The following is a 27,481-nucleotide window of genomic DNA, read 5'->3' as shown; positions in this document are numbered from 1 at the left end:
ACTGGGCAGCACTCTAGCCTCAGAGGACACAGTCTGGACAAATAGGTAAAAACCTAGCCCTGATGGAAATTACATTCCAACCAGGGACACAGATAAAAACAACGTAAAGAAGTAAGACAGGCGGTATTCCAAAGGCGGTAAGCACCATGGAGGACAAGAAAGCCGGCAGAGGGGCAGCCATGCGAACAAGCCAGGGGCACCTCACCCACAAGGGGAGCCAGGGAGGAACAGCGAGTGCAAAGGTCCTGAGGCGGGACTGTGCTTGGACCGTCCAAGAAAAGCAAGGGAGGCCCCCAACCCAGAACCGTACCTGGAGATGCAAACAGTCTCCAAAAAGAACAGTGAGGTTGGGGGCCTCACGGCGTCAAGGCGGCAGGTATTGGCACAGACGCAGGAGATGGGCCGCGTGGCAGAGACTCTAGACCGAAGCTGAGCCCGGCGACTGATTCTCAAAGCGACCACCGGACACCCGGGTGGGAAGACGAGCCCTGCCCCCTCACAACACGTGCGCGAACTCACTGACGGGACCGTAGGTCTTCACGTAAGAGCCTCTAGGAGAAGGCAGGCGATCACAGCCTCGGGGGAAGCAAAGATCTCTCAGGGCAAAAAAAGCACTAAGCACAGAAGAAAAAACGGACAGATCAGGCTTCACCAAAATAAAAAACCTGTGCGTATCGAAAGGCAGCATTAAGAAAATGATGAGAAGAAAACAATCTAGTTGGAAAATGGGCCGAAGATTCCCACAGACATGTCACCAGGGAAGACGCACAGATGGCTGGTGAGCGGGTGAGAACGTGCGGGGCGCCACCAGTCTCTAGGGAAACGCGGCCACCCCGAGATGCCACTTCACACCCGTGACGACGCTCTAATCAGAGTCGGGGAGGAACGGACGTTAGGGAGGACAGAGCGCTCAGGACACGCACGTGGGGCACGCAAAACGGCACAGCCACCTCGAAGACCCCTCGACAGTTTCTCAGAGTTAAACCCAAATCTACCACAGAATCCAGCAACTCCGCGCCACCCAAGAGGAAAGTCAACCTACGACCACACACAGACTCGGATCCCAATGTTCACAGCAGCCCAGGAGTGGGAACCACCAACGTGGGCACCAGCTGACTAGGGACACACAGCACGGCGCACGTATGCAGAGGAGCGCTGCCCATGGCATGCAGTAATGAAGCGACAGGGAGGACCAGGAGGTGGGGCCAGACACAGACGCCGTGTGCTGCGGGACCCCCTTTCTGTGACGTGTCCAGAAAGGACCCACCCACACACAGAAGGCGGGTCAGCGGCTGACACGGCTGCAGGGGGAGCAGACACCGACTGCGAATGGGAAAAGGGGTCCCTCTGGCCTGACGGAAATGTTCCGAAGTTAGATTGTAGGGACGGCTGCACAACGCGGTACATTTACTAAAAGTAACCGTACACGTAAAACAGGTGAAGATTGGGAGTTGAGGTTTTCTTCCTTTCTTTCTTTTTCTTTTTTCTTTTAGAGACTATTAGAGGAGTGTTAGGTTCACAGCAAAACTGAGCAGAAGCTACAAAGATTCCCCCAAAACCAACACACAGGCCTCCCAGCAGAAGGGGTGCACTTGTTACAGCGGATGAACCTACCCTGACTCAGCCCCAATCACCCCAGTCCACAGCTGACATTCCTGCTCACCCTGGGTGTGGTACCGCCTATGGGTTTGGACAGACGTGTAACACATGTACTCACCACCACGTCACACAGAACAGCTGCACTGCCCTAGGATTCCCCTGTGCTCCACCTGCCCACCCCTCCCCCAGCCCCGGGCCACCACTCACCTCCCTCCTGCCTCCACAGCTCTGCCCCCTCCAGACCGTCCCATAGCTGCAATCATCCCAGACCGGCTTCTTTTGCTTAGTGTCGTGCGTGTAAGTTTCCTCCATCTTCTTCATGACTTGACAGCTCCTTTCTTTTTAGCGAGAATAACATTCTATTGCTTGGATGGACCGCAGTTTATTTAGCTGGTCACCTGCTGAAGGCCACCTCGGTTGCTTCCAGGTTCTCGTGTGGACACCTAAGTTTTCCACTCCTTTGGGTAAATGCTAAGGAGAGTGACTGCTGGATCATATGGTAGTTTGGTAAGAAACCACCAGGCGGGCGCCCAAAGTGGCGGTGCCGTTGTGCATCCCCACCAGCCACGGATGAGGGCCCCTGGCACTCCACACCCTCGCCAGCCTTGCTGTTGTCACCGTCTGGATCTGGGCCGTTCTGACTGGTGTGTGTGCGGGATCTCACTGTAGTCTGGGGAGTTCAGTTCCCAACGCGCTAATTCTGCGATGCCACGGGACACCAAGCGGGGGGTGTCACACTGAGAGTGGGAGCCCGACAGGGACGCACGGGGACCCCACTGACGCTGCAGACACAGCTCTTCTCTAGACGGAGGCCCAGTGGGGCCGCTTCTGCCGGGGACGCTCCCACCCGCCGGTCTCCTGAACGGGCGGCCTTGCCCCGGCGGCTGTCTCTGTCCCCGAAGCGGTGGAGAGGAGGGCTGGGTGGGGCCCGCCCTGCCCCCGCCCCGCCCCCGCCCCCGTTCTTCCTCTGCGGACTGCCTGCAAACCCGGAGATTAAATTACACGGCTTCTTTACAACTCCAATTAAACGCCTAATTGATGGTGCTGCCCTTTATTACCTGACACCAGAGAATAAACAAACAGTGTGAAGAGGGAATGGCCAGGGACACAGTGATTAAAATGCCAACCGGTTTGCAACAAAGCGCACTGTCTGGGAGCAGCCGAGGAGGGGGCTCGCCCTGGCGCCCCGGCCTCGCACCCACACCAGCGGGCTGACCCGGGCTCACCTTCCCCTCTCATTTCCTCTCCGGGGCTACAGGGGCTCTGAGGACATCGGCGTGGCCTCGAGGCTGGCCCGGACCGGCCGAGAACACGGCCCCCCACCTGCCCTGGGGCGTCTCGGGCTCTGCAGGAGACACGTCGCGGACGGTGCCAACCGCACAGCAGCTCCAGGCGCTCGAAGCCGCGGTGGCACTCCCTCAGGCCAACACGCCCCCGCTCTGACCCAGCCAGTGAGGACAGCGCCCCGCCCCGGGCCACTCTCGGGGGAGTCTGTGCAGACCCTCTCCCCTCCGGCTCGTGGGCCCGCGGCACTGAGGAGGGACGTGCCCTGCCCAGGCGGTCCAAGACCTCCGCCGCCCGGGCCACCTGGCGACGTCCATCCTCGGCTTCCACGGTCTTCTGTGGGGCTCAGGTCCCGTCTCCGAAGTGGACGCTTTAGCCTGAGCCGCCTTCTGTGACTGACTCGGGGCAGCTGCTGGGCCAAGGACACTCGGGGCAGCTGCTGGGCCAAGGACTCTCGGGCCATTCCTGTCTCTCCAGACAGAGGAGATTCTGCCTGACAGACAGGCTCCTGCGCGGCCGGGCCGATGGGGCTGGAGGATGGCAGCTGTCACCGTCGTCACTGCTCCCTGTGGGCTCTGTGCTCCGGGGATGCAGTCACGACGGCCTGGAAGGGTGACCAGCCTCAGCTCAGAGCCGAGGGGGCCGAGCCGGGGCAGACACTGGCCCCGGTCACACAGCGGGGCCTGCAGCGGGCGTTCCGGGAGCGAGTGTGGCCGGTTCTGCCTCTCACCAGCCGAGACCCGGGACCTGCGAAGCCAGGACCGCTGCCAGGACAGCAGCTCCTCCCTCAACCGGCTCAAGAGGCCCTTTCCTCTGGGACTAAAAATTCACTTAAATGAACAAAAAGAAATTCATGAAGCTAAGGGTTCCAACTACCCCAGGGGCTGGGAGCCTCCCTCACATTGTGTCCATCTATCTGTCTGTCTGTCTGCCCGTCAACACCTCAGGGCCGGCGCTGGGTGAGGCGGGCATACAGCTGGACCACAGCTCCGCAGAGCAGCGCGCAGAGTCAGAGGGGCGCGCACCCTAGGCCCCCGCACTGCTCTTTCCTCACCCTGGCACCAAGGCCCCCCCTGCTGCTGACAGGTGGCCAACCTCCCCACGGGGACACGAGGTCGTGAGCCGTCTGGCAGGTGGGAAGCAGGGCTGGGGCAGAGGGATCTTGGATGCAGGAGTCGGGGGAGATCGGGACCCAGGGCTCCGAGCCCGGGCTGAAGGGCAGGGTCACGGGGACCTTGTTCAAGGTAGACGTGAGGGGTTCTGTCTACACCAGGCAGATGGCGAAGGCTCTTTCCCCACTCCCCCCGCCGCACACGGCTGTGTACGGGAAGCAACGCAGAGGCGACCACGGGAGAACCCTGAGAGCGGGAGGAGGGTGGAGGGGCTTGGGACCCAGAGCGCCAGGGAGCCTCACAGGCCCACCTGGTGGAGGAGGGAGGCCTGGATCCCGTGTTTCTAGACCCAGCCCAGCGGCGGCCGGTGGCCGGAGTGGGACTGGTGCCAGCAGAGGGGCTTGGAGCACCCCGACCCCTGGCCGAGAAGGGGGCCCTGCCTCGGGCCCCTCTTTGTTCCACAGGCCCGATGCTCCCCTCACCTACCCAGAGACACAGAATGCGACGAAGCTGAAAATTCGCCTACCAAAGTAATTTATACCTTTAATGCAATGTCAAGAACAACCAAATCCTCACAGCTTTTTCTTGAACTTGACAAAGCACTTCTGAAATTCATTCAGAGTAACAAACAGCTAAGAAAATCTAAATGAGAGGAAAATAGGGGAATGCCATGTTCTACACCAGATACTCAAACCTAATTTCAGTTATAATTACTAAAAATGTGGAACAGAAAAATGGAATAAAAAAACAGAAACCATGGAAACAGATAGGGACGCATTACAAACCTACAGGGCAAGGAACGATTATCTGATAAAGGGCACTACGGCAACTGTTTACTGACCTGGGGAAAAAAATCAATTCAAATCCTGACCATACACCACGTACCAAAACAAGTTCCAAGTAGATTAGATCTTTAAATGTAAAACAGAGCCAAAAATAAAAATCACAGAAGAAAATAGAACTATTTATCAAATCACTAAAGAACTTTCTAAGCTTAAACGGAATAAATAGATGAGATTCCAAAATAAGTTAAAAGTTTCTATACAAAATCATCACCAAGAAGAAAGAGAAGTTAAGCTTCTCTGCAAACTGCATAAAAAAGGAGGTAAAGGAGCTCTGATCGTGACGAGACCTTTCAGGAAAGAGGAAATAAAATCTTTTTCCTTATTAGTAATTAAGTGAGGTGCCCTTTATACTAAAAGATGTTAAACACGCAAAACCCTGACACTTGGGGTGGACGTTCTGCAAGGTTTAACCCAGGCGCCGACGTGTGTGACAGCCCAGCCCCCCGAGCATTTCTCTGCCGCTGGCACCCCCCAGCCCAGCACCCCGGCCCAGCGGTCTGTCTCTGACTTTCTCCCTTCCCCGTCCAGCAGTCTGCCCGCAGAGCCCCGCACCATGGGACCTCGGGGCTTCTCGCAGACCGTTTACGGAGACCAGCACGTTGGTCGCTGGCTACTTCAGTGCTGAGCAGCGGGGCGGGCGGCTGCACCAGGCGGGTGACCTGTTCACCGGTTAAAGCACATCCGCGCGCTTTACAGCTTCTGGTGACTACGAGTGATCCTGCCACAGAGCCACAGGCTCCAGGTCTGGGAAGGATGAAAAAAGGAAATCCACCCGGCCTTTCACAAAGGCACTGATCCACCTGGAGGGAAGCAGGGGACAGCCGATCGCTGACCCAGAGACACAGAAGTACAGGCAGACTGAAGAAGCAGCAGAATCCCAAGCACGGCCGACCCAGAGCCGACTTTCCTGTATTAACCGCAGTGCTGACCAGGTTGGGCAGAAGGACAGCTTCCTGATGGTGCATCCCTCACCCGTGAACGTGGTGTGTCTCTCCATTTATTTAGAAATCCTTTGACTTCTTAATCAATGCTCTGTCGTTTTCAGTCTATAGCTCTTTTACGTGTTTTGTTAGAATTATACCTAGGAATTTCGTTTTGGGGAGAGTGAACAGGAATGGTATGATGTCTTAGATTTCAGCTTCCACGTGTTCACTGCTAGTATATATCATATACATATTATACACACACGTATCATATATAAAGTGAATTCAGCAAGGTTGCAGGATACAAGATCAATACACAAAAATCAATGCCGAACTCACTTCACTAGTTTTGTTTTATTTTGTTAACATCTTGGGATTTTCTATGTAGACAAACATGTCATCTGCAGAGAGGAAAAGTTTTGCAGGCCTTTCCTTTCCTCACTGCTCTGCCTGGGACTTGCAGTACATCTGACCAGGCTGGTGAGAGTGGACATCTCTGCCTTATTTCCGACCTTAGGAGAAAAGCTCTGACTCTGACCGTAAGTGTGATGTCAGATGGAGGGTTTGTGGACGAGCTGCATCTGGTTGAGGAACTTCCCCTCTTTTCCTAGTTTGCTGGGTTTTTATCAGTACTGAATTTTGTCAAATGCTTTCACTCCACCAAGTGATCTGATCCTGCTGATCTGGAGGATTATATCAAGTGACATTTGAAGGCTGAATCAGCCCTGCATTCCTGGAACAAATAAATCCCTGTAGGTTTTGTTCTTTGTCTTGTCATTGATTTTGAAATTAGAGTAATATTGGCTTCATAAAAGGAGCTGAAAAGTGCTCTCTATTCAATTTTCGGGAAGAGACTGTATAAACTGGTGTTAATTCTTCTTTAACTTTAGGTAGAGTTCACCAGTGAAGGCTGGTTTTTTGAAAGCTTTGTGATTATGGATTCAATTTGCTCAATAGTTACAGGACTATTCAGACTATCTACTGCATACTGGGTGAGTTTTATAGTTTTGAGTGTCCTGAGGTGGTGGCGGTCGTTGTTTGGACCCTGGTCCACTCGGTCTGGATGCAGAGAGAGTGGGGAGAAGCCCTGCTTTCTGGCCCGAGAAGGAAGTGGGAGGAGGCTGCTCTCCCGGCTGTGCTCATCCCGTCCTGTCCCGGCACCAGGCCATCTTGCGGAGGCGCAGCTGTGGCCGGACAGGTGCCAAGACCCCCGAGGGAGGACCCTCTCTCTATGTGCAGGGCTGTGGCCCCAGGAGAGGGGGGAGTCCCCACTGCCCTCCTCTCTGTCCCCCGCTGGCAGTGGCCGTGGACACTGCTGCAGCCGTGGGAAGGGCCTGGCGGGGCAGGGACGTGAAGGCCTGAACGTCTGGCCAGGGGCCTGTGAAGGGGGCCCTAGGGAACCGGGGAACGTTGGAGCTGAGGGAGAGGGAATTCCATGTTCCACTGTGCCACGCGGACCCCAAAAGGCACCTCTGAGCTGGGCGTGTGGGGGTCTGACCCTGAAGGGCCGTGAGGCCTGGACCGTGGGCCAGACCACTGCCCAGGACCCAACGGCTGAGAGGAGCACAGCAACGGCTCTGAAACTGAACTGACAGTGGAAGCACAGCCCTTGGAAGGTGGCGGGAGCTGCTGACTGGCCCACCTGGCAGATGCCTGCTGAAACCCAGACCCACAGGATGTATGTTCTCCAGAACTTCACAAAGACCTGAAAATGTTCAAAATGTCCAGGACACAATTCAAAACCAAGCAGCATATGAAAAACCAGGAGAAAGCAGACCTGCTGGGAAGAACCCAGCCAACGGGGACCAACCCCAGGTGACAGAGACGCTGGGACCCTCAGGCGCCTGGGGCAGGGTGGGGAGAGCGGCTACGAGACGTCCTCGGTCTCCCCGGAAGCGGCACTGCCCGACACTGGGCTGCAGAATCCTGTCCACCCCCAACCCGTGACGTCTGTCGCGTCCGTCACACCACACGCTGACCCCCAGCTGGGGGCCCGTGTGTCACCATCACCCGCACCTACCGTCCGACCTGATGCATGCTTCCGTCAAGCTCTCCTTTTCACACAGAAAGGAAGTGATCTGAACGATTACAGATTCTCATCAAAAACCACGGAGGCCAGAGGCAGAGAAAAGGGAAAACCGCTGACCCAGAGCTCCACACACAGCGGATACCCTCCAGGAGGAAGGGCAAGATGAAGACGCTGTCCGACAAAGGGGAACCACGAGAGCATGTTTCCAGAACACTTGCCCTAAAAGAAATGCCAGGGAAGCTCTTCCAGCAAAAGGAAATGATACCAGAGGAAAACCTGTTATTTCAGGAATGAAGAAAGAGCGACAGCAATTCTGAATGTCTAGATAAAAATCATGAACTGTTTCTTTCCGCATGTGTTCTTTAAAATATGAATGACAATTAAAATCAATAATTATAACATTTTACAGTGGGTACATACAAATGAGCATTACTACAAGGGGGAGGGGGCGTGGGAGACCTGTGTTGCGATAAGACCCCGACATTCCAGGATCTTATCATCCGCAAGTGGTAAAATATTAATTACAAGTGCACTGTGGGAAGTTAGGCACGCGTATTGTAACCCCTAGAGAAGTCACTTCCAAAGGTCTCTAGGGCTCCCCTGGTGGCACAGTGGTTGGGGGTCCGCCTGCCGATGCAGGGCTCGTGCCCCCGTCTGGGAGGATCCCACATGCCGCGGAGCAGCTGGGCCCGTGAGCCATGGCTGCTGAGCCTGCATGACTGGAGCCTGTGCTCCACAGTGGGAGAGGCCACAACAGTGAGAGGCCCGCGTACTACAAAAAAAAAAAAAAACAAAAAAAAAGCATCTAGAAACATAATTAAAAAACTAAGATAAATCAAAATGTAATACTAAAAAATATTCAAATAATCTTAAAATAGGTAGAAATGAGGAAATGGGAATAAAATACAGAGAAGGCAAACAGAACTAATCGTAAAATGGTAGACCTAAATCCAAACGTATGCAGAAATTATGTTAAATGTAAACTGTCTAAACGTACTTATCAAAAGACAGAATAAACATCCTTACCAGGTCCACATGGGACATCTGGTGGTTCACAAGTCTTGGCCACCAAACAAATCTTAAATTAAAAAAAAATTTGAGGGACTTCCCTGGTGGCGCAGTGGTTACGAATCTGCCTGCCAAGGCAGGGGACACAGGTTTGATCCCCGGTCTGGGAAGATGCCACATGCCGCGCAGTAACTAAGCCCGTACGCCACAACTACTGAGCCTGCGCTCTAGAGCCCGTGAGCCACAACTACTGAGCCATTGGGCCACAACTACTGAAGCCCTTGTGCCTAGAGCCCATGCTCCACAACAAGAGAAGCCACAGCAACGAGAAGCCTGCACACCACAACGAAGAGTAGCCTGTGTGCAGCAACAAAGACCCAACGCAGCGGAAAAAGGAAAAAAAAAAAGTACCATAATCTAAATCTCACATCATATGCAAAAATTAACAAAATGGATCACAGATTTCAATGCAAAACTAAAAGACTTAGTGCAGAAAACATTAAAAAAAGGGTCTTGACCTGGGTTTGGCAAAGTTCTTAGATCTGACTCCTATAAAAGATAAACTGATCACCTAGAGCCCGTGCTCTGCAACAAGAGAAGCCCCCGCTTGCCACAACTAGAGAAGGCCCGCGTGCAGCAACGAAGACCCAACGCAGCCAAAAATAAATAAACAATTTAAAAAACGTTTGCTCTGAGAAAGACACTGTTAGGAAATGAAACTCCCCAAACTCGAGCCAAAGACAACAATCCAACAAAAAATGGGCAAAAACTTGAAGAGAGACTCCACCCACCCAGGGGGATGCAGAAGTGGCTAACACGCGACAGAAGATGCTCCACATCTCACCCGTCAGGGAAATGCCAGTTACAACGGGGTGGACTCCACTGCACACACCTCAGGATGACGAAGGGCCCCGGGCTGGTGCCGCCGCAGAGCCCCACCCCGGTGGGGGCGGGGGCGCACGGCCGGCGCGAAGCCAGCGGCCCACTGACCACGTGACCCGGCAATCCTGCCCCAGTGCCCGCCCTGAAGAAACGCACTAGCGCTCACAGGAACACGCACAGTTACTTCCTGTCTTTGGTTTTCAGGTTTGCTAATGGTGTATGGCTGCATCCGACCCACGCTCTTGTGGGCTCAGGTTCCGACATCAGCTCGGTGTGAAGCCTCTGCGGTGCTTTTAAGATCCACCCGGCGCATGCAGCTCGGGCTGGCCAGACAACGGTGCCTCAAGGACCCCAGCGGTCCTCCCCGCCACCTGCTGCAAGGCCGGGAGGTGACGGGTGCGGACGGCAACGCTGTTCTGCTGGGGCGGGCAGGGAAGGGAGGAAGCCTGAGACCCAGGCACGCCTGCTGCTCCCGGTAACCCACCCGGGAACGGGCCGGGGCGCAATTCCCGATTCTCGCCTCTGCCTCCTATTTTCCCGGTCTTCCCGCCTGTTCAGCGGCGGTCCCTCCAGCAGAGGATGACGAGCTGGGAAAAGCACGGGGCAGGACTCCTCTCGCTGTGGGCTGGGGGCTCTCAGCTGCTCCCCAAAGGCTCGAAGTGGCCAGAGGCCAGCACAGCTCTCGGCTCTACGTTACAGCCACCTCTAAGCCTCGGGCAGCCAGACCGGGGGCCACAGCAAACCCCGAGTCCATCACCTCGTGTCGGGCGCCGAGCCACACGGAGCCTCAGCGCCCTCACCAGTGACCCGCAGCTGTCTGGGCCTCCTTGCTCCCCGTGACGCCTCCCCCAGCGAGTGTCAATCCAGTACGGCCTGCTCCTGCCAGGTGCCCCCCTGCCCCCCGTGCCTCCCTGCAAACACAATCCCCACACCCAGGGCCTGCCCTGAGGCCGCCTCGTTCCCGTGGCTTTTACCTTGCTGACGTCCAGCTGGCCCCTGCGTGGCTGCCGGCTCGGGAAGCAGGTGCTACGGCTTCCGGAGCCTCAGCGAGTCCGCGCTATCTCCCCAGCTGCCATCACACCTGCACTCACGGAGGCCCGGGGGACAGCAGCGACTCAGAGAAGCCCGCCCACCACGCCCCACATCTGGAGAGCCCAGCTGGCCCGCGCGCCGGCTGAAGCGGGAAGGGGGTGAGCCCCCGTCTGGAGAGAGCAGCAGAACCAAGATGAAGCCCAGGCAGCGCAGCTGCTGCAGGGGCGCCCTCCCCCCTGGGCAGAACGGACGGGCTCCAGGGAGGGCCCTCGGCGTCCCTCCTCCAGGGACCTCTCGGGATCAGCTGCACCGCACAGTCAGACAGAGACAATTTTGAACGCCTTCCGTGTGTCGCTCTGACAAGATTTTTTTTTTTTTTTTTTTTTTTTTTTTGCGGTACGCGGGCCTCTCACTGTTGTGGCCTCTCCCGCTGCGGAGCACAGGCTCCAGACGCGCAGGCCCAGCGGTCATAGCCCACGGGCCCAGCCGCTCCACGGCATGTGGGATCCTCCCGGACCGGGGCACGAACCCGTGTCCCCTGCATCGGCAGGCGGACTCTCAACCACTGCGCCACCAGGGAAGCCCAAGATTAGATTATTTTAACGTTAATTCTTTACCTAATTAAACCGCAATGAACAATCTCTCCGGCCCAGGCTGGGTAAGGTGTGGGGTCATGCAAGGAGCACAGCCAGTGCTGGGGGCTGAGGTTTCAGGCTCCTGCCAGCCGAGGGCGCGGCCTTGGTAGGGGTTCTTCAGCGACTCCTTTGTCAAAGGTCCAGGAACGCCCAGAGACAAGCATCCCCTGCGTGTCGGAACGCAGTACCTGAGGCTGGGCACCTCCACCCCCAGCGCCCGGAGCAGCTCCTGGTGTGTTGACGGCGAGCCCGGAAGTCCTCAGGAGACGGGGGCACCCTGTGCTGTTGGTCCGGCTCCGTCCCGGCCACCCACACGACCCCCGGGGGCCTTCTGCAGGCCCAGCTCGAAGGCCACGCTGTGTGCACGGCAGACAGGACCCGTCCAGGGGTGGGGCAGGCTGGCCCGTGAGGCCCACAGGGAAAAGCGGGCGGTGTATGTGGGGCGGGGCCTTTGCTGGTGCCCGACTCTCCAGGACGCGTCTTTGGAGGTCAGGGGCCTCCACGTGCTGAGACTTCTTTCTACGGTTGGAGGCAGGTTACAGCTCAGAGCCCGGCAGCCTGGCCCCGCTGCTGCAGCCCTGGGTACCGAGGCAGATGCGGGGGGCCCGGGGAGGGAGTTTGCCAAACTGTGCCTCCGCCTGGCAAGGCAGAAACAGACACACGTGGCCTCGCCTCCACGGAGGCCGGTACCTAACCACTGTGCGCCGTCCACAGGCCAGCCACCTCGCCTCCACAGAGGCCAGTACCTGATCACTGTGCACAGTCCACAGGCCAGCCACCCATCCGGCTGTGGCAGCGCCACCGGCATCTGTCTCCCGGGCGCGTAAGAGCCAGCAGCGAGGCACCTGGCCGCTCGCATGGCTCCCCGGGGCGGGGCTGACCCTGGGCTGTGAGGAGCGGCCAGCGCCCTGAGCCTCAGCTGCTTCACTGGCCGACAGAAGGAGCGTGCGGCTGGCCTGAGAGCGCGGACGGAGGACCACAGGGTGTCTGCAAGAGCTGGACACCCCCGGAGCGAGGCCGTGGGTGACTGCAGGCTACGAACACGGTGGCGGGGCTCCCTTGCCCACGTGGCTTCAGCGGGGACGCTCCCCCGAGGATCCCGAGAGCTGACCTGGCCACCCTCCTCTTGGTCCCATGAGGAGGGAAGTGGGGTGACCGAATGACTCCTCCTTTCCCGCCCACACTCTGGTGGGCCGCCAGCCCGCTGGGTCCAGCCCAGGACGTGTCAGCACAGGGCACCCCCCACTCTGCCGCCCCGGCCCCACTGGGTCCACGCAGCTCCTAAACGAGGCTCAGGCTGCCGTTCTCAGCCTCTGCTGCCCCGTCTCCGTCACAGGACCGGCCCAAGCCCCTGTGGACCTGGCACTCGCCAGGCCACCGCACGACTGCCCTGGGCTTTGTCTTAAGCTTTACGCTTTATTTTTATTCCCACGTGCGTGGTTTAGAGCCCAGTCACGCCCAGCAGGTCCTCTCCTCCTCCGGCCAACGACTCCGATTACCTTGGTGTTAAGTGGCTGACCCCTGCCGGCTCGCACGTGCCCCTCCTCCTGTCATCCTCCTCCCAGGCCCCAGGACTGTTAGGACAGTAGGTGCTGCGGGAGCTGGGCTGGAGCAGACGAGGATTCCGCGCCATTTCCTGCACAGCATCCTGTCTTCCCTGGAGCTGACGCTGTCCTGTCTTCCGTTCGCTGACTTTTCTGTGCACCCATCGCTAACGCAGCTGCACCTCTTTGCTGACCCACGTGGGAGCTTCCTAACCCTGCGGTGGCAGCAGATGTAAACAGGAGACGTGAGATGGGTGCCCCGGGCAGGGCGGCAGCTCCGTGCAGCCAGGGCAGCGGGCCCAGGGACACAGGGCACGCATGGCAAGGCCTGGGCCACAACACCCCCTGAGACACGGGCCAGTTACGTCCTGACGACCCCCTGGCCTGAAAGAGGCCCAGAGCCTCTGACCCGCTCCAGCCAGGGCTTGCTCCTCCCCCACACGTGTCCCAGGCTGGCGTCTCGGGCTCTCTGCGCTTCGTCTCCTCTGCTGGTCTGCTCGCTCTGCTGGGCACATCCTCTGACAGCCTCCTGAGATGGGGTGCACGGTGAGCTTTTCCAGGCTTGCTGGAGCGCGGGTGCGGGCCGGGGCTGCCGCCGGGCTCCTCTGGGAACCTGGAGCAGTGCCCACGGCTTTCCAGCACCAGGGCTGCTGCTGAGAAGGAAGCGCTTCTGATCCCTGGCCTTTGACAAGTGACCCGCTTCTCCCCTGGGGGGGGGGGGGCCCTTTCATCCACCCACACGGAGCGGCCTCATCGCCACACGGTGCCGGTGTGACCTGCGACCCCGCCTCTCCTGCAGCCCGGCGACTCGGCGGACCTCGCGGGCCGGGCGGCTCCTCGCGTTTCCTCAGCTTTTATCTCCTGCTTCCCAGCTCGTCGCCTTGTTCTTCTACTTTTCAGATAAACCTTCTAAATTTTATCCATAAATCTGCTGTTTAGATTTTCATTTAACTCTTGGATATTTCTAACTTCCAGAAGTTTGTTGTTTTTCATTTTGAAAAATCTGCAGTCTCTTGCTTGTGCTTTGCTGTTGGAAGTCCGTCCTTGTCTCTCTGAGGACGCAGCGTTTTGGAGGTTCCCTGCACTCAGGCGGCCTGCGCCCTCCAGGTGCGTTTTTCTACTTGTTGCTCTGGCTCCCTGGTCACAGCCAGCAGTGGGTCCTCCTGGCCTGTCAGCTCAGCCCAGGGTCCGGCCAGCTGCCTCCGGGGTCAGTGCTTTCGGGTCTCCTCCGGAGCTGGTTAGGCTCCACAGGGCGAAAGGGGAGGGCGGGGGCGTCCGGGCATCCACCAGCCTCATCCCTCGGCTCCACTGCCGGCTCTCGTCCTGGATGGGCCCTGTCCACACCGTCTCCGGAGCCACAGCTCACAGACATGCGGGAGGACGTGGGCTGCCCCGGAACCCCGCAGGCCTGAGACGGCGCCCGAGGACCTGCATGGCCCACATGTTCCTGGGGCGCCTGCTGCCCGCCTGGGAACCACCCCTTGGGAACGGCTGCTCCAGGAGAAGAAACTGCTGTGCCGACTTGCATTTCTCACTTCTGCTGGGAGAGAGGCCACGGCCCACCACGCAGAGCTGGGTGAAGGTCTGGGAACCCTTCCTGCCCCTTGATCACACCCCCAAGCAAGCTTGCGAGTCACGCCCCTCCCCCAGCGCCCCCTGCTGCCCTGGGCCTCTGGGGAGGCTTGTGGCGTCAGTCAGCGTGGCTCCTGCCTCGACTCCGCCTTCCTGAGCTTGCTCACCATTGGACCACCCGCCCACCGACTGCCCGGATCCCAAAGGTTTGCCGTTGTCCCTCTTGCTGTGGGGCCTCGAGGAGGACGGTCCGACGGGCCGTCTCTGCCTGGAAGCCCACAGCGTCTGTGGGCACGTGTCACGGCGCCCTTGGGAGGCTCCAAGCAGCTGTGTCCCCAGAGCTGAGCACAGAGCCACTGGTCGGAAGGAGTGACAGACCTCACTGGGTAAATGATCTGTCGCGTTAGACGGCACGAGTCCTTTCAGAGAGTAAAGAGCCACCTCGAGGTGCCCGCGCCTGCATCTTCAGCTTGTGAATTTGTCAAGGACACACAGGCCGCTCGAGAAGAGGCGCTGGAGCCGCGGCTGGAAGGAACACGGGGAGAAACAGTAATGCGGCCGCCCACTTGCTGAGGACCCTGCAAGAGGCCTCTCCTGGCCTTCACCGGGGAGGGCGGGACGCCGGCCACCTGCCCCCACTCCCACCCCCACGGCAGTCTTTGCGGCTGAGCCGGGGTTTGGCCACAGAACGGCCACGGGGGCACCTGGGCAGCCGACACCGCCAGTCCGAGCGGCATGGGGGGCTCTGTTTCTGCCCCAGGAACAGAAGGCCTGTGCTTTCCAGGCCGGGATGCCAGGACCCTCTCCGTCTGGCTGCTGCCGATGAAAAGTGCAAAGTGAGGAGTTTGTGTAGGAGCGCCAGCTGAAAGGCCAGGAGAGCAAAGCAGCACCCCGAGGGGGGCACGCGGGGGTCCTGAGCTCTGGGGGCCTCGCGCTGCGGCAGTAACCGTCTCTGCTCCCACCTGCGGTGGGGAGAGAGCTCTGTCCTGGGCACGCCTCTGCACGTTTCTCGTCGTGGTCATGACTGGATGCTCTGATCCAAGAGCCAGCCCTGCACAGAGGCCACCGCCCCCTCTGAAGACAAGATGGGAGAGGCCGGCACAAGGTGTGAACGGGCATGCGCGTGCGTGTCCGCAGGAGGGCGTGCACTTCACACGACACGTGTGTGCTCACCGTCCATAAGCCCAGCACGCGACCTTGGGAGAGCAACTGAAGGGCAGCTGCAATCCTGTAAAACCAGGAGGCGCAGAGTTCAGGTGGAAGATGGCAGACCGCACTGATTCCGCACCGTGGGGTCACAGCTGAAGCCACGACGGTGCACGAACCCCCCATCTCACAGAGGACACTGGGCCGAGGGTCCTGGGACCACGACGCGCTCAGGATGCCATGGGAAGGGGGACAAGACGGCAAAGGACGGAACAGCACCAGGGAGCAGGGATGGAGCGTGGCTCCCGCAGGACGGCCGGGCTCAGCCTGGCTCTCGAGACCCTGCAGCTTCGGCGCGGGTGGTGTAGGGAACGCACAGCTGGGGCTCAAACTCAGGCCTGGCTGACCGAGCGCTTGGCCTCGTAGAGCCCCTGTGCCCCAGGTGCTGAGGGCAGCCTCCCACCTCCACGGTCTCACGGGGCGGTGACCGCTGACCTCAGGCACTTCGAGAAAGGCTGGTTCCACGCAAGGTAGACGGTGGAAGCAGATGGGCCGGAGGGGGGCTACACCTACGAGCCTGGCAACGGGCGACGCACAGACCCCTGCTCCAGACAAGAGGACGGCTGCACCCACTTCCCAACTCCAGCCGCAGTGGGCACGCGGGAAGAGATGACAGACATGGGAAGGGGAAGTGGGGAAGGGCTTCCCAGCGGAAAAGCCACTCAGAAATGCACGTGGCGAATGGCAAGCAAACAGCAGCCTGGCCCTCTCGACGCAGACGTCTGCAGACGCCACTGAGGGGGCAGCGAGCAGAGCCCTCCTCCCAGCCACCCGTGGGCAGCAGCGCTGGGCACCCTCCGACAGCACAGCCTCCCCATGGGGCCGGACTGGGTGACCCCTGGGAAAATGGAGCCTCCAGAGGGTCCCCTCCCTCCTTGGCACTGATGGACCCGCCTCTCTCTGCACTAGGGCGGGACCTGGTGACCGCGGAGTGCCGGGGACAGGCTCAGCGGTCACTGCACTGCCCTGGAGAGACGAGCTGCGAGGTCAGAGGCTGTGGCCCTGGGTTAGAACTGCAGAGCAGGCGAGACCCGCGTGACAGAAAAGGCAGCTTCCTGGGTTCCTCACAGACCCCTGCGGAGGGCTCGCTGGGTCCCTGAAATGTACTCAGATGGTGAAAGATGGCCCCCGCTTCCACGGAGTACTGGGTTTACTCACATGCGTAGAAACTGCTAAACGATACTAACTTGTTTCAGGGGTCGGCAGGGCTCCAGCCATCGGGTCCTCATCGCGCCTGTGTCACCTCCTGCCGCTCTGCAGGCCGGCACCACCAAGCCTCCCGCACAGCCCCGGGGATGCCCACAGCCTGGCTGCCTGCACGGGCTGGACAGACGGACAGACGGACGGACGGACGGGGGCCTACCTGCCACCGCCCCGGACGAGGGCAGCCCCGCGGCGGCCTCCAGGTCGGGGGGGACGGCGCCGCCGGCCTCCAGGGCGTGGACCAGCTCCCGCAGCCGCGCGCACTCCTCACGCAGCCGCTGCCGGTCCTCGTGGAGCCGCTGCCTCGCCGCGCCGGCTGGGTTCAGGCTCAGGTGCAGCACCTTGGCTCTGCTCTGGTCGTAGTCCCCCTGCGGGACCACAGGCAGGAGGTCAGAGCCCCTCGTGGAGCGAGAGCAAAGGGGAACCCGAGCCCGGCCTGTGGGGTCCCAGCCCCCCTCCCTGGGCTGTGGCCTCCATTAAACGGGGGAGCAAACAGAAAGCCCACCCAACCCATCTTCAGAGCATCGTCAGAACTCGGCACACGAGCCCCCTTCTCTGAGTCTCGCCAAGTACCAGCTACCGGGAGGGAGGTCTCTTCAAGGTGCGGCGCTTTCAGACACCATCAGCAAACACCCCAACGCCTCTGGGTTCTTGCCAGCCTCTCAGCGACCCTCCTATCTCATGGTCTTTAAGAGTGGGACCCGTTTTTTAAGATTTAAAAACAAACAAACAAAAAAACCCAACTTACTAAAACTGACGCTGAAGCAGAGTCCCCACGTGCCCCACACGGTCCCGTTACTGACACGTGACATCAGCCGTGCACCTGTTACAGTTCGAACGCGAACACTGACGCCAGCCTAACTAAACTCCCTCCTTCCTTCTCAACTCCTTAGTTTCCTCCAAATGCCCTTTTCTGTTCCCAGATCCGTCCTGCGGGACCCCACGGGACTTTTAGCTGTCCGATTTCCGCGGCTCCTCTGGGCTGGCGGTTTTCTGGGCTTTGTTTTGGGTGACCTTCAGAGTGTGGAGGATGCCGCTCGGGCGTCCTGAAGATGCCCTGCTGTCGGGATGTGGCCGACACTTTCCTCACCGTTACCTGGGGTCAAGATTAGGGGAGGAAGACCCCAGAGGTTAAGTACCTTCTCATCACACCGTGTGGACGCTCCCCGCTACCAAGGTTACCCTGACCCCTGGCTGAAGTGCGGTTGTCCCCTTTGGACACACCCGCACCTAAGGAGTCAGGGTTACGCTCCCTTCCAAGTTGACGAGACCCTCAACTGTCTGCGGACACAACCCACCTCTTCCCCTACCGGCTGGTAGGAGCCCGCCAGCCACAGGGGAACAAGGTCAGCCCGGCAGAGTGTGAAGGGGGCCGGACATCAGGGGAGGCGTTTGATTAAGTGGGTGCTGAATGGCCTGAAATCCACACGCAAAACCCAGGGCCCAGGGCGGCTGTGGCGACCTTGTGGGAGAGGCATCACCGCACGTTACAAATCTGCAGTGACCGAGGCAGGTGCTGAGGGCCAATGGGGAAAGGACGGTCTCCCCAGTACGTGCTGCAGGGTCAACTGGATGCCCACATGACCTTGACCTTGACCTCACACCACACAAACATCACTCCTGAGTGACAGCAAAGCTACGCGCAAAGGTTTAGGAGAGAATATAGGGACGTCTTTGTGACCCGGGAGTAGACGAAGGTTCTTAAACAAGGTTCAAAACGGGCTAAACAAGTGAAAGAAAAAATAAACTGGACTTATAAAAATTAAGAACTTCTATTTATCAAAAGAGTAAAAAGGGAACCAACAGAGTGGGAGATACATGAAACACATAAATCTGACAAAGAACTCACATCCAGAACATACAAAGAGCCCACACGAATAAACAAGAAAAAGCCAGACAAATCACACAGGGTGGGGGGGGGGTGTCCCCCACGGAGGACCGTGTGTCAGTGAGAGCGAAGGTCTGCACGCAGGACGACGTGGGCAACCCTCTCACACAGAGCGGAACAGACCAGCCGGACCTGGCGGACAGACACGGGGTGGCCGCTGACACCACAGGACGAGGTCGGGGCCAAAGGCAGAGCTGGGAGGGGACTCGGGTCTGTGCTGGTCTGGACGCTGGTGACCGAGCGCGGTCGGTGAGAGACGCTCACTCCTGACGTGTGTGCTTTCCCGTACGTACACGTGTTACTCGACACGAAGCTTCCAGAATGTGCACCGAGTTCATGGGTGCTTCCAGGCACAGGTCAGCTCTGCCTCAGCTTTCCACGCGCGAGCATCAGTGAATCCCCCGCCCCGCAGAGCCCACTGGCATCGGGTTTTGCCACCAAGAGTCACCCCAACAGATGAGAAGGGCCCAGGCGGTCAGCAAACAGACCACCGACGAGTAAACTCAGGAGGCAGCGCCTCTGCTCCGCCCAGCTGCCGTCCCCACGGCTCAGCCCCGGGCGTCTGCCAGGAGGGGTAGCGCAGGTCGGAGGCTTCGGAGGTCAAGGTAGAGGCCAAGCCTCTTTGGCTGTCACTCCCTGGGCCTCCCAGGGCGAGGGCTGAGGGGGGCCTGGGCATCCCTCCCACCCGGTGCTGAGACAGAGACACGGGAGTGTCCTGGGCTGAGGGGCAGTGGCCCAGGCCCAGGCCCGCCCGCCTCTCACAAGGGATGCTGGGCCAGCTGAGTGGGCATCTCCCTCCTGCCCGGACACCGAGATTCCTTCCCGGACAACCCACCCTCCCAGCTGTGACTTCTGCCCACAGCTCCCTCTTCCGGGGGGCGGCAGAAATGGCACCCTTCACTCAGATCGTCGAATCCCCCGTGAGGGAGGCCAGGGGTGGACACTCACTCAGCGGAACAGTCCCAGCGCGGGAGCCAAGTTGCATGGCCACCACCGGCCAGCCCTCGGCCAGCCGCCAGCTCAGAGCCCCCGAAAGTGACCCCAAAAGGGAGGGAGGGGAGCATGGAGACACCCCCTCCCTGCCGCAGGCAGAGAGAGGGCGGGAGAGGGGGAGAGAGCCTGGCGGAAGGCAGAGGGCTGGCAGCCGGCGCCTCCCAGGCTTCTGAGAACCTTGTAAAAACCTCGAAGGATAAAGAGACATCCTGGAACTCCGAGTGAATCACAGACTGTCAGGGTTGGAAGGGATCGTTATTTCATCCGATTCTAACACTCTGGGAGACACAGCCAGGCGTATGGAATCCATCTGCCCTGCGCACCCTGGCAGAGGGCCCCGCGGCAGACGGGAGGTGGGCCGAGTGCAGCGGGAACTCATGTTCCCCGTGGGTCTGGGGTCAGGGGGGTACAGGGAGAGGACGAGGGCAGATGTGCTCTGCAAAGGGCCGGAGAGCACATGCATCAGGCGGTGCTAGTCACACCATCTCTGTCCTAGCAGGTCAGCTGATGGGGAAGGAAGGAGAGACGGGGGGGGGGGGAAGGAAGGAGGGACGGGGGGAAGGAAGGAGGGGGGGAAGGAAGGAGGGAGGGGGGGAAGGAAGAAGGAGGGAGGGGGGAAGGAAGGAGGGAGGGGGGAAGGAAGGAGGGGGGGGGAAGGAAGGAGGGAGGGGGAGAAGGAAGGAGGGAGGGGGAAGGAAGGAGGGAGGGAGGGGGAAGGAAGGAGGGAGGGAGGGGAAGGAAGGAGGGAGGGGGGAAGGAAGGAGGGAGGGGGGAAGGAAGGAGGGAGCGGGGAAGGAGTGGGGGGGAAGGAAGGAGGGGGGAAGGAAGGAAGGAGCTCTGGGCGCCGTGGACACACAGCCCCGCCCTGCACAGCCCCCTCCAGTGTCCCTAGAGCTGCTCTTCCTCATTTGTCTTCAACCCTTTAATCGTGCAAAGCAAAAGCGGGCTGGCAGGCTGAATCCACCAGGCTGCACCCCTCTCCTTTACCTCAGATATTCAAGGGTCCCCCTTCCCCCCAGGCCACAGGCTCTCCCAGTCTGGCCATGCTGACCACTGGCTTCACGCCCACCTCTCTGCCTGCTCAGGACTCACATGCTGACGCCCCGGGAGGGCCCGGGCAGGGAGCTGGGCACAGAGACTGACCCCAAGGTCACCAGTGACCCTTGGCCGAGGCGTTGGACCTGTCGAGCCTCAGGGTCATCCTGCCCAGCAGATGTGGGGAGAATCGGGGAAGACGGCACCTGGACATCAGGGTCGGGGGCAGGACGCTGCTGTGGAAACACCTGACACCCCGCGGGCAGGAAGGGGAGCTACCGCTCCCAACCCAGAGCGTGGTGTCTGACCACCGGCTTCCCCTTGACGGGAATGAAGGAAAGAAAACGCTGCAGTGGGTGACAGGATTGAAGGATCACAGGGAGAACCAGCAGGGCTTAACCAGACCAGACCAGACCAGACCAGAGGGGCAAGTGCTCGCAGCTCTGATGAACCGGGGGAAGTGACAAGCCTGCGAAACCTGCCGGTGCCGAAGTGAGCGTCTGGCGCCGGAAGCCGGGGCCTCTGCTCCTGCCTCAGGGTTACCAGACCCACAGCCCCACCCCCGGGACGGGACGAAGACGCTCCCTCTGCCTGCGCTGGGGCACCGTGAGCGTGAAGGGCAGAGGGCCGCGTCATGCCCACCGCCCCCAGAATTCCCCGGCGAAGGCCCTGCTCGCCCTGGCTCCAGGCCAAGTGGGGCGTGAGGCCCGAGCCTGCAGGCGAAGATGCCGTGGAGCCTCCCTGGGATGCAGGCCGCAGGGAGGGAGGCATGGGGCCTCCAGCCCGGGAGGCGGGGGGGCAGCCCAGCAGGTCCACCTGCTGGAAGCAGTGCGAGAGCCCGGGAGAGACTGGCAGAGCCACCAGACAGACACTCGCGAGAAACAGGATGCCAGCTGCTTTAAGCCACTAAGCTGTGGGGTGTTTGTAACAAGGCAGCAGGTAACTGAAGGAGTCTCCTGAGGAGCGAGACGGAGCCCCAGCCCCCGACCCGGGGGCCCCAGGGTCCCAGCAAGGGGGTGGCAGCCCCCGGGCCCAGGCCTTTGTGACTCAGCCTCAAGTCCGGGTCACAACAGACAGGACAGCTGCACGGGGTCTGCTAACGCCATTCTGCCCAGGGAGTGAGAGTGTCCACGGCCCCTGGGACTCACACTCTGACCCTCAAACTTACGACCAGGCGATGGCGGCCAAGACAGCAGAGCCGGCACAGGGTCAGGTCGAGTGTCCAGGAAGTGCCCCTGCCTCTACGGTTGGCCAATGCTCGACGCGGGTGCCAAGGCCCCCCACCAGGAAAAGGGGCTGGACAACTAACTGGACACCCGCATGCAAGAGCACCAACCTGGATCCTAACCTCACACCAGACACGAAAACGACCTCAAAATGGATAAAACACCCTAAACATAAGAGCCAGCACTACACAACACGTGGAAGAAAATACAGGTGTAATGCTTCACGACACTGGATTTGGTCTCGGATTCTTCAACGTGACACTAGAAACAAGGAACAAAAGAAAAAGTAGACAAATTGGACGTCCTCAGAATGAAAGACTTCCTCAAAGCACACATCACCAAGGAAGTGAAAAAACAACCCACAGAGTGTTAGAAAACATCTGCAAGTCACTCATCTGGGAAGAGACTTGTATCCAGAACATATGAAACTCTTACAACTCAGCAACAACAACAGAAGAAAACAACAAAACCAAAACAAGCTTACGTAAAGACGGGCAAAGCACCTGAATAAAGCTTTCTCCAAGGAAGACTTACAGACGGCCAATAAGCACACAGAAGGACACTCAGCGTCACGCCATTAGTAAGCAGCGGAACGGGAAAAAAAGTCACAGTGAGACGTCACTGCACCCATCGAGGTGGCTAGAATGACAAAGTCAGTCTCAGCGAGGCAGGGAGAAACTGTCCTCCTATCGCTGCTGGGAATGGAAGACGGGGAGGCCCTTGCGGGAAACAGCTCCGCAGACAATTAAAGACAGAGCTACCACGTGACCAGCGATTCTACGCCCAGGTACACCCCCCAGAAGAATAAAAACACACGTCCACACAGCGACTTGCACACACATGTTCAAAGCAGCATCAGTCACGATAACCGCTCAAGTGTCCAGGAGCTGACGAGTGCACTGACACAGTGTGGTCCATCCGCACAACGGAGTACTATTCAGCCATAAAAATGAAGCCCTGACACCTACTACAACACAAATGATCCCTGAACACACTGCGCTCAGGGAAAGAAGCCAGTCTCAAAAGACCACACATATGACTCCATTCATGGGAAACGTCCAAAACGAGGAAATCGATAGAAACCGAAAGCAGACTGCTGGCTGCTTGAGGCTGGAGTGGGGGCGGGGGAGAGTGGGGTGACAGCGGAAGGGAACAGCGTTTCCTTTCGAGATGATAAAAATGTTCTGAAATTGTGCGGGGAGGGTTGCTCATTATCTGTGAAAATATGAAAAACCACTGAACTGTACGCTTCAAAAAGGTGAGTTCTGTGATATGTAAATTGTATCTCAATAAAGCTGTTTTGAAAAAAGAGAAATGAAAGAAAACAGGGAAAACAAACAGTAGGACGTGTGTGGACGCTCCATCTGCTACCGAGAGCCTGGTGCGGCTCCAGGCTTCCCTCCACACGCCGCCCCAGCCTCCAGCGGCGGAGAGGCGCTTGGCTCCGCAGGAAGCGCGCGCTGGGCCGGGCCGGCCTCGGGCCTGCAGGGGGTGCCGGCCCCACTGCTGCGGCACGGGCGCTGCCCGCCGCGCGTCTCCACGCCCCCGCGGCTCCTGCGGCAGCAGGTCTGGGCGGAACGACCTGGTCGATCCCGGCTTCCTGGCTTCGGCTCTCACACCCCCTCCAGCGCAAGGGCTCCCGCGCGGCCCCGCTGTGGCCTGGAACTCCACACCAAGACCCTACTCACTGTCAAGACGACCGTCCTCAGGGCAGGTCTTGGCACCTGGCTCTGACCAGCTGCCCTCCCTAAAATGGCCTGGCTGGAGCCCGGCCAGCCCAGCCGACTCAGGCCTGTGTCGCCTGCGGCCAGCCTGGACTTCCAGCACGGCCTTCCAGAGGCGCCTCCTGGGTGGGTTGCAACAGCCCTGAGGGGCTGGGGTTTGCCACAGACCCTGCCACCTGGAACCTTCCACTCGGTGCTCAGGAAGCCAAGGCTGAAGAGCCCTTTTGTCAGACGAGGGGGCCTGAGGCCGGCTGGTTCCCCCGGGAGTCTGATGGGCCTGGAATGGAGAAGCAGTACGGACCGCGGGCCCAGATGCTGTTCCCCGGTGCCAGGGTGGACCAGTCCCCATGGCCCGGCTGGACTGGACACGGGCACCTCGGGGTACAAGGAGGCTACCCAGACCCCATCCTCCCTCACACAGGCCCGATGAGGCTGCCAGGGGTCAGGAGCCAACAGGACCACGTGGCCAGGCTGCGTGAGAGGGGGTCGAGGTTCAGCCCACTGGGGGCTCTGCTCTCTGCGCCACCCCTCCCGGAGCAAGGAGGCCCTCCCCGGCCACTCCTTCCTCCCCTCCTCCCTCCCTCCTTCCTTCCTGGGAGAGGAGGGAGGCAGGGGCTCCGTGAGGACAGGGCTTTGTCCCGCCCCCCAGACTAGTGAGGGGACCCCAGTGCCCCGTGAGGACCCACTGAGAGGAGGTGGCGGGGACGTGGCAGCAGTAACGCAGAGCCCCCAGCACGCCCCCTCCCTGCTCCGTTTGTCCACAGCGCCTACCAGCTCGTGACGCTTTCAACTCTGTCCCGTCACCTGTCTCCCCCAAAGGTTAGGGCGGCAGGCGCCGCACGTCACGTAAACGTTTGCAGAAGGAGTGGGTGACAGTTATGACTGCACAGTGTCCTGCGGTTGAGAAACCAGAGGCCCAGCTGGGACCAGAACGGGGGAGTCGCAGGGCCGGCTGGCCAGGGCTTCCCGCTCCCTGGGTCCGGGGAAGGGGTGCCGGCCGTCATCCCGGGCACGCGGGGCCATGGGCACAGGGGGCTCGTGGCACCGTGAAGGGTGTGTCGGGGGGCTGGCGCCGCTGAGGCAGACGGAAGAGCACGAACAAATTTGCTGAAATCTGCTGCTGCGTGACAGTTTTGAGGAAGAAAGGGGAAAAATGGCTCTAATCTTCTGCTAAAAATTTGTTGCCTTGTTTGATTTGCAGCTGAGGAAACTGTTGAGACACTGACGAGAATCTCAAAAGGAAAAGTTTTGAACCTTCCTTTGACGTGTGGGTGCAATTACTGGCTAAACAAAAACATCCCACTGGCCGAGGGGGTGGAGAGACGTCCCGGTCCGTGACTGCGGAGGAACGACCCCCGCGGTCCAGCTCCCCCTGCGCCCGCTCCAGCCGAGCCGGGTCCTCGGGGAGCCCGCACGAGGGGCTGGGCCTCGCGACCCGCACGCCCAGGGCACGGCAGGGCGTGCGGCAATGCTTCTCCCTGGGGCTGCAGCCAGCCCGCCGCCCTCCGCTCACGGACCAGTGGGGCTCCTTCTTGGGCTCAGATTCTGTGCAAGCTCAGACGAACAGCCATGTCCCCCTGAGTCCAGGCCACGGCTGAGTCCCCTGGCATCTGCCTCGCTCCTGTCTGTGTTCAAGTCCTACCCCTAACCTGCTGGCGGCCCGGGCCTCCTATCTTCCTGGGCCTCAGTTTCCATCTGCTGAAGCGTGAGGGCAGTGAACTTGATCTGTAAGGACCTTCCAAGCCTAGCACCTGGGAGACCCGGATGGAGGACAGACCCCCCCCCCCCCCCCCCGGGAGCCTGTGTGCCCTGTGGATGGACTGTGGCTGCCCCGGGCCAGGGAAGGGCTGCCAGGAGGGCGGACCTGCCACGAATAGTAAGAGACGCTGCTAGCAGGAGACAGAGGCCCACAGAGAGTTAAAAAGCCCGGTTAGACCGCCACCGAGCCTCACGCGTGTTTATAAATCCCCCGGCCTCAAAACGAAATCAACAGCTCTCCTGGCTGGAGGAAGACAGCTCAGGGAGAAAAGCGGGGGAGCTGCGGGTGTCCCGCTGGGCCGGAGTGGCAGGGCCGACCGGACCTCACGGACCGGGGGGGCGGGCACAGACCTCGCCAGCCCCGCCTCACCCCAGCCCGCACACCCGCCTCCGCGAGGCCCAGGGCTCCACGACCTCGGGCAGGTCCCTCGGGCGCCCCACGGGCCGGGGTCGCTCGGTGCTCGGTGGCTCAAGGGACGCTCCCCGGCTCTGAAGCTGGGGGCACAGGCCCGGCCCAGCCCGATGGTGTGCTCACCACGGGCGGAGAGCCTGGGGATCGGCGGGGGCACCACGTGACAGTGCAGGCCGGATCCCCCCCAAGACCCCCGGCACCAAGACCGAGAAACCGAGGCCCCTGCGGCCACCCTGGACCAGTCACGGGAGGGGTGAGGAGGGGAGGGGCCCCGGGCTGGAGGCAGGAGGGCCACAAGGGAGGGGTGATGGGGGCTTGCCCTGGGGACTGCCCCCTCACCACAGGCTCTCCGCGAGCCTCCTGCCGTGGGCCGGTGGCCACGTGGGCCGACGCCCTGCACCCCCTGCGCCCTTCGTGTCCCCTCGTCCCCCACCGCAGAGGCCTCATTCAGGAGCTGGGCACCTGGCACTCCTGTGGCCGAGGGCCCTCACAAACGAACACGCGTGGGCTGTCAGGGTCTAGGAAGGGCTGCAAAGGTCCCTGACTATGCTCATGCTGCCCAGCCCCGGGGGACCGGCCACTGCGGCCGCCGACGGGCTGGGCTTGGGGAGGGGGCCCTGCCGGGCCTTGCCAGTTCCCAAACAGGCAGTGTGCGCTGGGGCTCTCCAGGCAGCTCCAGGAAGGGCGGCGCTGTGGGGAGCCATGCCTGCCAGGCCAGCACACGTGGAAGACCCTTCTCACACTACCCTCCGGTCGACCGTCTCCCCAGCATGGCAGGGCGAGTTTATCTACCATCAGCTGTGAGGCGCCACGTGGGGCCTGGACACACAAGTGAGCTTGGCAGGCTGTGTCCTGTGGCCGCTGCATGTCCCCTGCCCAGGAACAGTGGGGCCCGGGGAGGCTCTCACCCAGCCAGGCCCACTGCTTGTCCCCCTGCGGCCAGCAGCCCCCTCGGCGGAACGCCTGGAGGGAATCCACCCCAGTGAGGAATCTCGGGGCCCGTCCTGGACTCTTAGGTCCTGGCCGGGAGCTCTGCTGGAGTGTGATGTTTCCAAAGATGGGGGCGGGGGGGATAGGCAGGGAGAGCACCGGGGCCTTCGGCAGCTGGGGCAGGCTGCCCACGGTGCTCCCCACCACCAGGAGGGGTGGGACGGGTCTAGCTGAGCTGAGGCTGGGGTCACTCTGGGGTAAACCTCAACGCTCCCAGACTGCACCGGAGGGCAGCTGACATCCGGCAGCCAGTGCCGCCGCAGTGACAGAGAAATACCCTGAGAGGTGAGTGGAGCCGTGCGACGTCACGTCCCCAAGTGGGGCTGCACATCCACCTCTGCTCCCGCATGAGCCAGGTGGCTTGGGCCAGACCTCACGGAACCTGGAAAAAGGAAAAATGCCACCATCCCGGGATGGTGGGGTGGGGCGGGGCGGGCCACGGAGGCCCAGCCCTTCCTCAGCCCTGACCCCAGAGCCTAGCCTGGCTCCCCCTCCATCTCCCCTTGAGGTGCCAGGAAGATGCCCCCAGGAGGTGGCCCAGCGTGTGGTCCTTGGGGCTGGCATTCCGTTGCCCAGAACAC

The 27,481-nt window shown here is 60.3% G+C and overlaps 2 protein-coding genes across 15 annotated transcripts in view; both read right to left on the bottom strand.

The window, feature by feature from the left end:
* Positions 1 to 27,481, bottom strand: part of MAD1L1 (mitotic arrest deficient 1 like 1) — a 316,733-nt gene that overhangs the window by 45,928 nt on the left and 243,324 nt on the right. For 13 of the 14 annotated variants that reach the window (XR_004482842.2, XR_007472361.1, XM_004268980.4 and 10 more), the window contains one exon: positions 17,035 to 17,242. Coding sequence is in view for 11 of the 14 variants with exons in the window: in XM_004268980.4 (XP_004269028.1) it covers positions 17,035 to 17,242 (208 nt within the window). In the remaining 3 variants the exon portion in view is untranslated. Of the gene's footprint in view, positions 1 to 17,034; positions 17,243 to 17,622; positions 17,971 to 27,481 lie in introns of those variants that run through there. The other variant, XR_004482844.2, reaches the window with a different exon arrangement.
* PSMG3 (proteasome assembly chaperone 3) overlaps positions 1 to 27,481 on the bottom strand; it is a 348,811-nt gene that overhangs the window by 226,061 nt on the left and 95,269 nt on the right. The window lies entirely within an intron of this gene.

The sequence above is a fragment of the Orcinus orca genome, chromosome 16 (assembly GCF_937001465.1).
Source record: "Orcinus orca chromosome 16, mOrcOrc1.1, whole genome shotgun sequence".
NCBI lineage: Eukaryota > Metazoa > Chordata > Mammalia > Artiodactyla > Delphinidae > Orcinus > Orcinus orca.
Note: the sequence above shows the minus strand (reverse complement) of the source record. Positions and strands in the feature narration are given on the sequence as shown.